Genomic DNA, 13,649 nt, shown 5'->3' on the forward strand with positions numbered 1-13,649 from the left:
ATAAACAGGTTTAAGGTTAATCTGTTGATTGCATGCTAGTCAGAAAGCGCACATGAATACTAGAAGAATAAAGTTGAGGCCTATTATTTGGGCAGGTTCAATCTCTTTTAGGTTGGATTTGTACCCTCATCCCCAAACCCTATTTGGTTCAAGACCTTTTGGAGTTGACGATCTCATGGATCGTTAAGGGGTGTAATCTTCACCTTGTGAACGGTTTACAAGTTCCTAAAACTTGTTGGAGACTCTTTTTGCTCTAGCTTCCTTCCCTTTGGACGCCACCATACTTAAGTGTATGATCACAGTGGGGTTCAAGCTTGGGGTTAATGGCTTGAACTATTCCCTACAGTAGCGCATGAAGCTCGGCTGAGCAACATTGTGGTGGAGAGCGATTGTTTGCAAGTAATTGAAGCTTTGCACAACAACACAAAGGGATCTAGCCATTTCCATCTTATTTTAGATGACGTTTTAGTCTTTGCTTTAAACTTTCCTTCTGTTATTTGGCCTTTTGTTAAACGTGGTGGTAATAAGGTAGCACACGAGTTGGCTCATCGCCAACCTTGGGATGTGGGCAAACGAGTGTGGCAAGGTGCAATCCCACCCCGTATTTCTGTTTTAGCTATTAATGATATTCCAGTCTAATCCCGATTTGGGTTTTTCCAAAAGAAATAAATAAATAAATAAATAAAATTGGCACTCTATTTTGTTGTTTATAATTTGAAGGAGAAGGAAAAAGAAATCAATACTAATATTTAATAACAAGAAAATTTAATGGGCATATAGAGTGCCACATCATCTTTTTAGTTTTCTTTTTTTATTTTATTTTATTTTTATAAAAAAAATAACTTTTTCAATCTTTAATTTTTAGGGCCTGTTTGGTGGTAGCGTTTTGAGTAGCGGGTAGCATTTTGACTAGGTTAAAACACTAGTAGGTATAATTAGTAGTGTTTGGCAAAGTAGCGGTGTAAGTAGTGGGTAGTGGTAGAGGTAGTGGTTGGATAGATTTTCACAAACGTTAGGACAACAAGCGTTTATCCCACAAAAGTAGCGGTGCATCTCTCTGACTTTTTCTAATTCATCACGTCAAAAGACTTTTTTAAATTTCTCATCCAAATTCCTCCATCATCAAAGTTCCATATCCTATCAAATTCCTCCATCATCGAAGTTCTCTTGATCACCAATTATCAATTTATCATTGTTCAAGTAAGAATTCTCTCCTTAAATATATCCCTTGTTTCTTTGAATTTTTATTTTTTTTATTCTAAGAATTTTTTTTTTTTAATTGATGATATGATTTTGTATTCTTTAATTCGTCTTTTGGGTATTTGGAATTAAATATATTTATGTAATTTACATAAAATGATAAATTAGAGCCTTTTGTGAAATTTTGATAGAATTTATTCCCATAATTTCGAGTGTTACAATTATTATTAGATTTTTTTTTGCCACTACCAATTATTCAAGATTATGCTAATTTTTTTTCAATATATGGTCTTTGTGATTATTGATTTGTCGGTCATAGCTATTTAAGGTTTTAGAAGTGATTATTCTAATGGTTGATTTACTCCTATGTTCTGACCTCGTATCTTAGTATTTATGGTCAAACAAAGCAAGCTCACTTAGTTGCTAGAATTGTGCCTAATGGTGGGGGTAGTCAGACTTTCGTGAACTCTTTTCCGCAAGGTGTGTTGACATTGGAAGAGATTGATTTGTTGTAATTGGTTTTGTTTTAATAAAGCTTCCCCCCTTAGCACAATTTTTAGCTTTTATTTTAGCTTTAATTACTTTCAGTACTTTCCTTCCTTTGCTTATTTTGCTCTAAGCTTAGTCAGTTTGGTTGATTTAGTTTTCTTCCAATAGTTGGTCTGCATATTTGCTAATTTTACTCCACTAGCAATATGCTAGTTTTTTTTGGCTACGTCTTGAACATCTTTTGGGTTTTTTCCCATAATGTAATATAAGTTTCGGTTCTTTGTTTAAAAAAAAGTAATTCCTATTATTCTTATATGCTAGGACTTACCTATAAATTGAAATCAGAGTTGCAAAAATCAGAAAGTATTAAATATTTGTTATTGAACTTAAAATATGTGGTGTATGTGCTATTTTGTTAATACTTGGTTGAATTGATGATTATATGTGCTTGGTGGTTAGATGGCCTCATCATCGAATAAAAAAAGAATAACAAAGGAAACACGGGGAGGTAGTTTTAAGTGGAGTGACGAGGATTCAATCACCCTATGTGATGTTTGTCTTGCATTTATAAAAGGAAAATGGGAAGGCACAATTTTTTAGGTGGAAGGAAATTCAAACAGATGTCGAACAAAAAATTGTCGTGAATTAAGTAATTCAAATACTTGCAAGAACAAATATGATACAATGAGAAAAGATTGGCGTCATTGGAAAAGCTTAAAGCAATCAGAGACGGATATAGGATGGGATCCAAGGTCAGGAAAAATTGACGCTACAAATGAATGGTGGCAAAGAAAAATCAAGGTGTGTATAATTCATAGTTTAATTTATTATATAATCTTCATATTAACAATTATAGTATGAAATTATGTTTAACAACATTTTAATTTTTATAATAATTTCATGTAGGAAAATTCAGAATTTCAAAAGTTTCGGCTAAGGGGTGTAAACTTGGAGCTTGAACAAAAATGGGAACAGTTGTTTGGAGATTCTTATGCAACAGGAGAGAATGTTTTTGTGCCCTCATTAGACCCCATAGAAGATCTGGCCATATAAAATGACAATTTAGAGGAAGGGAACTTTGAAATTGATGGTGGCAATACCTATTTTTCAAGTGACCAATATGCTCAAGATTTACTTAATGATGAGGGGAATTTTTTTCAACATTTTATAGAGCAATCACGTAATGATGCTAACTTAGGTAGTTCGGGAAGTAGGTCATCACAAGTGGCTAGTGAAGCTGGAAACAATGACACTCGTCCTTCTAATAAGATTCAAAATCAGCCTCCATTAAAGCCTAATAGTGGTCAAGTGAAACGTATAAGAAGACAATCAGCAGGATCTGCAATGATATCTAAGGGAATTATTGAAATGACATAATGTGTTAAAAAAAATAGTCAAAGTAGTACATCAAATGTGTCCACGATTTCTGCAGCAATGAATACCATAAGTCGTATGGTGGAAAATGAGTATTTGGAGAAACATAGTGAGTTTTGGTGCTTTGCTACTACTGTCATTGGAGATGCAACTAAAAGAGAGATTTTTTTTAGTATGGAGGATGATGATAGCAAAGCTAAGTGGTTAGAATATCTATATATTAAGGGTAATAACTAAGACTAGTTTAGAAAAAAAAAATGTTTTTTTGTTCTATGTGAAATATTTGGATTATTTGTGTTATGTATGTTTTTCCTAGAGAAATTTTTCAGTACTTTTTATGATAGTTTTATTCATGACTTATTTTTATAATTGGCAAGTTTGTTATTAATATGGATATTGATGAGGAAAGCATGCGTAAACTTTGGATTGCAATTGCATTTACAATATATTTGATGTCTACATATTTTTATAAATACATATATAAAGAACCATGCATGACTTCAATTCTAACAGGAGAGATATGGGTAAAATAAATGTTGATTGTCAATCCTATTCGATGTGTCAATGCATTTAGAATGGAGCCACAATTATTTTTAAGATTATGTAATGATCTATCATCGAAATATGGTCTGAAATCTAGTTGTAATATGTCTATTCACGAGAAAGTTGGCATTTTTTTATATGCAATTGCTCAAGGTGCCTCAAATAGAGTTCTTGGTGAGCATTTTTAACGTTCGGGTGAAACTATAAGTAGGGCATTTCATGATGTCCTCAATTCAATTGCTTGTCGAAAATTCAAGGGGCTTGCATATGATATTATAAGACCATATGATCCAACTTTTACACATGTGCCAGCAAAAATAACAACAGATGCAAGATATATACCTTATTTTAAGGTTTTTTTTTTTGTAGTGTTGTCATTAAATTATGTAAAGTTTTGATATGAAAGACTAATATTGATTGTATTTTTGGATTGTATTGGATGTATTGATGGTACACATATAAAGGCATGTATACCAGAGGCTCTACAAATGTCTTATAGAGGAAGAAAAGGAATTCCTACATTTAATGTATTAGCTGCATGTGATTTTGATATGTGTTTCATGTTTGTATCAGGGGGTTAGGAAGGTTCCGCTCATGATACTCGTGTATTTCTTCATGCAATTGAATCTCCAGCTTTTAAGTTTCCTAAACCGCCTAAAGGTGTGCATAATTCTTTGAAATTATAGTATATATTATCTTTAGGTAATTAATTAGGTAGTTTATGTTAATATTATTTGTATTGTGAATTTATGATAGGTAAGTACTATTTGGTCGACAAAGGGTATCCAGATCGAAAAAGTTATCTTCTACCATATCCGAAGACAAGATACCATAAGTCACAATTTGAAAACGAGCCTCCAAAAAATGAGCGTGAAACTTTTAATCGTTGGCACTCATCTCTTCGAAGTTGCATTGAGAGATGTTTCGGAGTTTTGAAGCAAAGGTGGAAGGTACTAAGAAGTATGCCACAATTTAGCATTGAGACACAAATACGAATTGTGGTTGCAACATTTTCACTACATAACTATATTCGAATAAATTCTCCAGAAAATCCCCTTTTTCGAGTGTTAGAGGATTATCCTAATTTTATACCTTCATGTGAGCTTCCTGATGTCCGTGTTACTCCCCAAGGTCAAAATAGCATAGAAAGCTACACTGAAATGAAAATCATTCGTGACAAAATAGCAACTGCTTTATGGAAGGCGAGAAATGAGAGACGTCGATTATTATAAGAAACACTAGTATTCTCTTTTATCAAATTGCTTTGTTGTTTATTATTATTGTTGTTGTTGTTGTTGTTGTTTTTTATGATGAGGATAAATGTATTCTTTTTTTATACTAGTACCTATGTAATTATTATTATTATTATTATTATTATTATTATTATTATTATTATTATTATGACTTTTATTTACCGATTTTATAATAAATTAATTATTTAATTAATAAATTTTATTATTGTTACATAATTCAACCGATAAATTTACCAAACACTCATACTACAACAGCTACTTTGACAACTAATCTTCACCCGCTACTTGTTGACAGCTACCTGCTACTTAACAGCTACCCGCTACTCAACAGCTACCCGCTACCCTCTACCGCTACTTCTGCCAAACATGACCTTACTCATTTGGTTACTTATCCTTCCGAGACAACGCTTCCCTTCAGTTTCACCATTCAAAATTTGCAAACTGACATTTGATTCACCTTTACTTTCTTCATCCAAGATTTATAAATAAATTGAGTAACAATGGGCATTAGAGTTTAATATCATGCTGTCATGACCATCAATGAAGATAGAATAGCCCCGTATTCCACTCCTTCTCCCTTTTTCATTAATTTTAAATAAATTCTTATAGTGCATAATATCTAATATGTACTTGTAATAATTTTTCAATTTCTCAACTAAAATGCATTTTTTAGATCTGGGAAATTGTTAAATGGATGCTTGTACAAAGTTGTTTCCTTTAAAAGGCTATTGCTTCATTGAAACTTACAGGTTTGCTCTTATTTTATAGAATTTTGGAAGTTAATTTTGCTCTAATATTTGCGCTTTTGTTGATTGGCAAATATATGGTTCAATAAGTTTATTAATTGATTACTGCTTATGATTGAATTTTTCTTGACAAAGTTTATGATTTCATAAACTAGTATGAACTTTAATTCATCTGGTTGGAATTCTATTTCTCTTGCATTTTTTCCCCCAATTTTGAATATTTGATAATGTAGGACATTGCAATAAAATGCCTACTAACCGTTTCCCTCAAAAAAAGATAATGTAGGACATTGTCAAATTTTTAATTTGTCCGATGCATAGAGGTTTATTTGATTAATATGGAGAAAGGGAGATGAGTAAGGGCTTTTTTTTTTTTTTGGGTGTTGACAATATGATATTTTGTATATGAAATATGTCATTTATGATAAAAATTTAACTAACAAGTTTAACCCGTGCACTGCACAGGCTAAATATGAAAACAAATATGTACATGCATTATGACTTTATGAGTCTTAATGTGCAGGATGTATTGTGTATATCTGCTTTATGAATACTGCAATATTGAAATCTGGATCCAAGCCTTTTTTTTTCTTCTTCTTTCATCCTTAACTACTAAATATAAAAACAAATTAACTAAATACTACTTTTGTTCCTTATTATTTTTGGGTAAATTATTCATGTTTCTCATATTGATTGATAAACAAGAGATGTATTTCAAAGGGGTGTTTGTGTCATTTTCAGTATATAAGTGGGGTTAATGTTGTAAATTGATCTTGTTTTGGCTTTCTAATAACATCATGGGTTCTTCTTCTTCCTTCATTTTCTCACTTTTATTAATGGAAATCAAAACCTTCAATGGATGGAGAAATCAGAACACATGAACAATATCAATAGAGGAGGAAGACAATCCTTGGCCTTAAGGGTTAAACATGCCATAAGTTCTCCAACTTTTTTTAGGGTTTTTTGTTTGATTCAGCGGCGAAGCCATCGGAAAGGCGAAGGAGGTTGAAGAATATACAGGGCAACGAAGGAGATGGCGGTTTGCGAGCAAAACAATGACGAATTAATGGCAATTTACACCAGTTCGATGGTGTACATGGGTGATGCCGTGAAGAAGGACGAAAATTGAAATGCAAAAAAGTATAATAAAAAACTATAAAATATTTAAAAAGTTGCTTTAATTACCCACATGCCATTTTGAGATACAATTATTGTTTCACAATATGAGAAATTGGGGCTAGCATGTTGTTTTTATCAGTTTACTTATTACTTATGTTATTACAAATTATAAAAAGTTGATATTTCGAAAGTACACATTCAGACGAATTATACAAGATCATACATATACATACATTATATTTATCGATTTATATTTTCAAATCACATAAAAATGTTCGTAAAAAAAATCAAATAAAAATGAATTTTATATAATGGACTAAGGGCCTGTTCTCATTGACTGAACTCAGCTCAGCTGAACTGAACTGAACTCAGCTGAACTGAACTGAACTCAGCTGAACTGAACTGAACTGAACTGAAATGAATATTTATAAGAGAAGGAAATTAGGAGCTGAACTGAACTGAACTGAACTGAAATGAATATTTATAAGAGAAGGAAATTAGGAGCTGAACTGAACTGAACTGAACTGAATTGAGCTGAACTGAGCTGAACTGAACTGAACTCAGCTGAACTGAACTGAACTGAATTTCAACGTAAGAGAACAGACCCTAAAAAATTTCAAATTACTTGTAACAACGCGGCTACGCTAGATATTGCCCAAAACAATAACTAATCTATGTTTATATGACTCTATAATAACACAAACCATCATACTAACCAATAGCGTCACATATAACACTTACCATTTAACTTTTTTTCTTAATTTTTTTTTTTTATAAAACATTTATATTACAATCATCAATAGAATTAATTCATTACATGTAATCAATATATTTTTTTTTCACAATCCTACTAACTTAATTACATATTATATTGTATAATGTTAAACGGTCATAAATTTAAAGCATTCTGTAACTTGCATAATTTAAATAACAAAAATGTGGTACTTCATTTTCTTAAAAATACACCTACCTCAAGAAAAAAGGCTAGTTTAATTTCCAAATTAAAGTATGATAAATATAACTCCATAAAAAAGGAAGACCCAATAGTTGAACAACCTACGTACATACATTTGACAAATGAGTAAAAATATAACAAAGTTGCCATTCTAAAACCAATAAACCATTTCTGACGTACAATAACTTCCTGGTTTAGAAGTAGAATATATCAACGTGCAATATGCCGGATAAATTATATAATTAATGTTCATAAATGTGGATCTAAGACTCTAATTAAGATAATTCATCTTCTGATTCTCATGCAAAATAATTAACATTTAGACCAGCAAACACAAGCAAATAATAGTACTCCCTCTTTTTCCAAAACTTTGACCCTTTTGGCCTAATTTTAATTCCAAAATAATCAATCCATTTGCATTTAAATACCCACCAATTTACAATAATATTTGTGCAAAATTAACTTCACCATATAAAATTTTGTTTTTTCATGTATATTTAATACTTTATCTCTCAACTTTTTTACAAACCTCATGTAAATTTATCTTTTCAATGTGTTTTTACTCCCTCTGTCCCCAAAACTTCGACCCTTTTGGGTTGATTTTGCGGTTATTAAGAAATTTAAATAAAAAGAAATAAAAACATATTGGAAAGATAAATTTATATAGGGTTTGTAAAAAAGTAGAGAGATAAAATATATGAAAAAACAAAATTTTATGTGGATAAACTAATTTTACACAAATATTGTTGTAAATTGGTGGATATTTTAATGCAAACGGATCAATCATTTAGGGACTAATTAGGCCAAAAGGGTCGAAGTTTTGGGGACGGAGGGAGTATTTCTTCTTATTTAAGTTTTTAATAACCACGAAATCAACCCAAAAGGGTCGAAGTTTTGGGGACGGAGGGAGTATAATGTATGAATGAAAGTGATGCATGACTACTTGATTAATTTCTTAATTAATAATCCATATCCTTTTTATTCCGATTTGAAAATGGAAAGAACAAAAGGGATCAAAGAGTTTAATAAATTCATTATGCCCTGTCACTTCACCTTAAAAAAATAATATTAAGTAAAAATAATTTTAGTTCAGTAAAAATAAATTCAGTTCAGCAAATATAATTTCAGTTCAGTAAAAATAAGTTCAGTCCAGTAAAAATAATTTCAGTTTAGTAAAAATCAGTAACTTCAAAGAAGAAATATAACATGGAATCAGTAAAAATAATTTCAGTTCAACAAAAATAATTTCAGTTCAACAAAAATAATTTAAGTTCAGTAAAAATAAGATGAAGTGAACGGGACCTTAGTCATTGAAATTGGATGTGAACTAGATCATAACCCTATACTTAAATTTAAATAATTCCTTACATATCAATGGTTATTCAATATTATTGCATAAAATAATAATAGAATCTCACCGCCTGCCCATGTCATAAAATAAGTCAAACAAATAAAATCCTCTTTTAAAAAATTGTGGCTAATTCAGACTCAATCGCTTTAAATGGCTTCTTTTTTTTTCCAACAAAACAAATTTCAATTTTATAGGGTAGATTTCAGAAAGCAAAGAAAAAAGAGGGAGCAAAAGAAGTTAAAAAAAAAAAATGGGAGTCAATGAATTTCTTCATATGAATAAAGGTGATGGTGAGCTTAGTTATGTTCAAAATTCCTTTGTCCAGGTAACTCTAAAGTTAGATTTGGTTTTTCTACCTCAACATTTACTATTTGTTTAATTTTATGCACTCTATAGGATTATAATGTCTATTAATTAACCAAGTCTACTTTTAGTACATATGATCCGTAAATTTGTACCTAGACCAAGAAATTGTGAAGAATTGGTGTGGTTAGAGTCTTATTCCTTACCGTAAAAATAATTAAGCACATATAGAGTAAATAAAATCATGCATGTCATGTAGGTTTTTCCCATAAACATATCATCTATCTAAATTTTCTACTTTCTCCATTTGAATAGGAAAAATTGACAGGAATAATTCCAACTTTGTTCGATTCGTCCAAAATAATCCCAACTTTTAATTATTTTTTAATAATCTGAACGTTAATATGAATTTGCTTTTAATGGTCCCAACAAGTCAATAAAACTTGGTATAACAAGTCACAAGACACGTGTTTGGCCATGATTGGTCAAAAAAATACTAAAAAAAAAAAAAAAATTAACTAAAAAGTAAACAAAAATAATTAAAAAGAAAACTTTAAAAGAATTTATACAAAAATTTTAAAAACAAAAACCCCCCACCAGCCCAACCACCGCTACCACCAGTACCTGACCCCAATATCGGCTGCCGACGCCTAGGTGGCCCACTCCTCGGCTGGCGGACGTTCCTCTCTCCCGCCGGCGAAGCCCACCTCACCCCTTCCCCCTTTCCACGAATAACCCATCTGATCCCCAAATTCCTCCACCCCGCCGCGCCGCCTTCCTCCCATTTCCCCCACCCCGATCCACTGCAAAAACTCTCTCCTTCCTCAGAATGACCCTTATCCCCTATTCGCCGGCCTAAATCCAACTCAAACAACCTAGATCGAAAACCTAACAAAAATCCTATTACCCACACCAACCCATAAAATCAAACGGGAAGGGGAGAGGAGATGTGTGGGGTGGGCTTTGTAGGCGGGGGAGGGGGGAAATGAGACAACATGATAGGCGTCGGCCGGCCAAGGATTCAGGTAGGCGCTGGCCGTCGGTGGTTGGGGTCAGGCTGGGCTGGGGGTGGTGGTTGTTGCATTGGTGGTTTTTTTTAATTACTAATCTTTTTAAGTTAATTAATTAACAATAATTAAACCAATAATATAATAAAAATTAAAATTAAACTTATTTTTTACCAATCATGTAATTACACTTGTATATTAATTTTTTTTTAAAAAAAAAATTATCTATTCAACAGGTCACTGGTCACTTGGGACCATTGCAAACAAATTCATATTAAAGTTCGGATTCCTATCAATTTTTTCATTTGAATAAGGTTTGACTTTTTATTTTTGTAAGATTTAAAAATATCAAATGAGATTTTATCGGATTTGTATCAATATATGAAACTTTCAAACAAATTATTTGACAAGATTATGTAATTAAATTCACTTTAAAAAAAAATAATAATTTAATTCAACGATTTATAAATCTTTTGTTATAATGGCTACAATTTTGAGATAATCATTATTAAACAGTCTTTTATAACTAATGTTTAATAATTATTGTAACAGAAGAGAGTATGGCTAACAAACCAACATATATTAGAGAAGACAATTGAATCTCTAATTTCGGAGGATAAAGGCTTAATAAAAGGCCTTAATGTAGCTGATTTGGGATGTGGAGTGGGCCCAGTTCCATTGGCTCTAGTATCATTGGTGATTGAAATCATGCAAAGGAAGTACAAGGAGTTGAAGCTTGATAGTCAAGTTTATCAACAACCTAAACTTCATATGTATATGAATGACCTTCCCTCAAATGATTTCAGCTTATTGTTTAAGAATTTGCTGAATTTGGATGTTTTAGAAACAAAAGACGACGATGGTGAGCCCTTGTGCTTCTTGATGGCTGTTCCTGGCTCTTACTATGACATGCTTTTTCCTCGCAACAATTTGAACTTTGTTCATTCTAATTATGCTCTTCAATGGTTATCCAAGGTTCGTTTTGTTAAAAACCTTATCCTATTTTTTATATGTGATGAACCTTTTTTTTTTTTTGTTTTTTTCTATATGTGATGAATATGCTACCCTCAAGATATAACATGTTAAAGATTATTTGATGAAATAGACAATATAATTGTATGAAGTAAATAATTATTCCTTCACAAATTTTTATATGTGACTGACTACTTTATTTGGCCGGAATTACTTGAGTTACTCGGTCAGGTCTTACTTGAGGGGTTACTTGGTTAGGGGTTACTTAAGGGGTCGGTTCAATCAGGGGTTACTCGGTCAGGAGTAACTCGAGTAACCCTAGCCACACACAGAAAAAATCTCCCTTATTCCTTTGCTTTTGAATTGAGAGATATATTGTAGTTTGTAGTCAGTCTATTTCATGACTTTGTATACTTAATGTACAGACACCACCAGGGCTTTATGATGATCAAGGTATGTCAATAAACAAGGGAAACATTTATATAGGCGAAACGAGTCCTAAACCAGTAGCAAAAGCTTATTGGGATCAATTCGAACAAGACTTCAATCAGTTTCTCAAATGTCGAGCGAAAGAAGTGGTATCCAATGGGTTTATGCTCTTAACACTTACTGGCTCACCATGTTCTTCTACGAATTCATCAATTTGGAGGCCGTACGTGTTCAAACTATTGACCGAGGCCCTTCTTTGTCTTGTTTCAGAGGTCTTACACTTTCTCCACCTGTCATATTTTTTTGGATGTTGCCAGTAGTAACTCCCTTCATTTTTTTAAATGCATCAGTTCTCTAAAATGATCGCCTTTTTAAAACATAACATGCATTACATTCACAATTACATATAGATAAATGCTAGATTATTTTCCGTGCAATACACGATTATGGTTATAATTAATCTTTCTAGTAATTTATATTCATTTGCATTACATTATATTGTATATGAAGATTAGATTTAAATATAAAAATAATTTACATTTAAGTAAAGGAAAAAAAATTGAAACTACGATCAAATATCAAACAAATTAGCTATGTGAAACTATAATTTATGAGAGAAACTTGATTAATTGAATTTATATAGACACTTATGCATCGAAGAAAAAAATGTAGATTAAAATAAAACAAAATAATTATAAATAATAATTGATGACATTACACATAAAATTTTTAATAGAAAAATGACACGTAAGATAATTTGAGAGTTAGATGATGTCAGCAATGTTTTGTTTTAGTAATAGTTAATAGATATTTGGATGAGTCAAGAGGATTTATTAAAGATAGCTTACAATTAGTATTTTTCAGGGGTTAATCAAGGAAGAGAAGCTAGATAATTTCGATTTCCCTTGCTATTTGGCAAGCACAGATGAACTTGAAAGCATAGTGCAAAAGGAAGGGTCATTTGTAGTTGAACATTCAGAGACAAGGCCACTTGATACTGCATCTGAAATTGAGGATAAATGGGAAAGATCTCAGATAGTTACCAACTTCATTAGAGCATTTTCGGAATCAGTAATTTCACATCATTTTGGAGACGAAATAATCACCCTTTTCTATGAAAAATTCACACATTGTGTATTCCAACATTTGGCTCAAGATCAGCTTGTTCGGCATTATGCTGTCACGGTTTTACTTAGAAAAGTATAAGCGTTATAAGAATGAACAGAAATAAATACTCCCTTTGTTTCCAAAAGTTGTTCCGGTTTGGATAGTGATTGTCTCATAAAAAAGTCAAAACAAAAATTTTTGGAGATCAAGGAGTGTCTCTTTTCGACCATTTGTGTATGTTGATTTGGTTTATCAAGTGTATTGTGCTGATGTTGGATCCTTTGGCATCGTTTCATCAATGTTTTGAGGTCGTGGAGGAGTCCTTGTTAAGAATAAAAAGAAGAATTGGGAAGCTTTAAGTTTTACAGTTGCAGAAGGATTACATTGCTGCTTTTGTTGCATTTACTCTTTTCCTTTTATTTTTCTCAAATTACTTACAAAGTATTTTGTTTTTGTTTCTAGTAGGTGATCCTTTTATGAGTTGTGTCAAGTATATTCAAATTGATTGTTCTCGAAATCAAGGAAATTCACTGTTGAAATTAAGTTCGTAAACATGAAATAAATCTACTGAGAATGTGTCATCATCATATCTTATGATTTGAATCAAATTTGGCTAAATACAGAGGAAAAAAACAAGTGGGATCGATCTTGAGATCTTAAAATTTTTGTTATCAATATAATGTACTCATAAGAAACATATACTTCGTATTTGATTAAAATCTTGTTAAGAGCTCGATTGATTGTTGAAACAATCATTTTGTTGTTGGCTTAGCTTGCGGCCATTGAGAGCATTGCGTAACA

At 31.7% G+C, this 13,649-nt stretch overlaps 1 protein-coding gene and 1 pseudogene across 1 annotated transcript; both read left to right on the plus strand.

Annotated features, from left to right (window-relative positions):
- Positions 1 to 3,452: 3,452 nt before the first annotated feature.
- LOC145577779 (uncharacterized) lies at positions 3,453 to 4,838 on the plus strand (annotated as a pseudogene).
- Positions 4,839 to 9,280: 4,442 nt separating this feature from the next.
- Positions 9,281 to 12,947, plus strand: LOC145578913 (3,7-dimethylxanthine N-methyltransferase TCS1-like). Its single transcript, XM_081636208.1, has 4 exons — positions 9,281 to 9,355; positions 10,893 to 11,315; positions 11,738 to 12,013; positions 12,606 to 12,947. Exons 1-4 carry the CDS (start codon positions 9,281 to 9,283, stop codon positions 12,945 to 12,947), a joined length of 1,116 nt encoding a protein of 371 aa, XP_081492334.1.
- The last annotated feature ends 702 nt before the right edge of the window (positions 12,948 to 13,649 follow it).

This window comes from Chenopodium album, chromosome 14 (assembly GCF_948465745.1).
Source record: "Chenopodium album chromosome 14, dcCheAlbu1.1, whole genome shotgun sequence".
Taxonomy (NCBI): Eukaryota; Viridiplantae; Streptophyta; class Magnoliopsida; order Caryophyllales; family Amaranthaceae; genus Chenopodium; species Chenopodium album.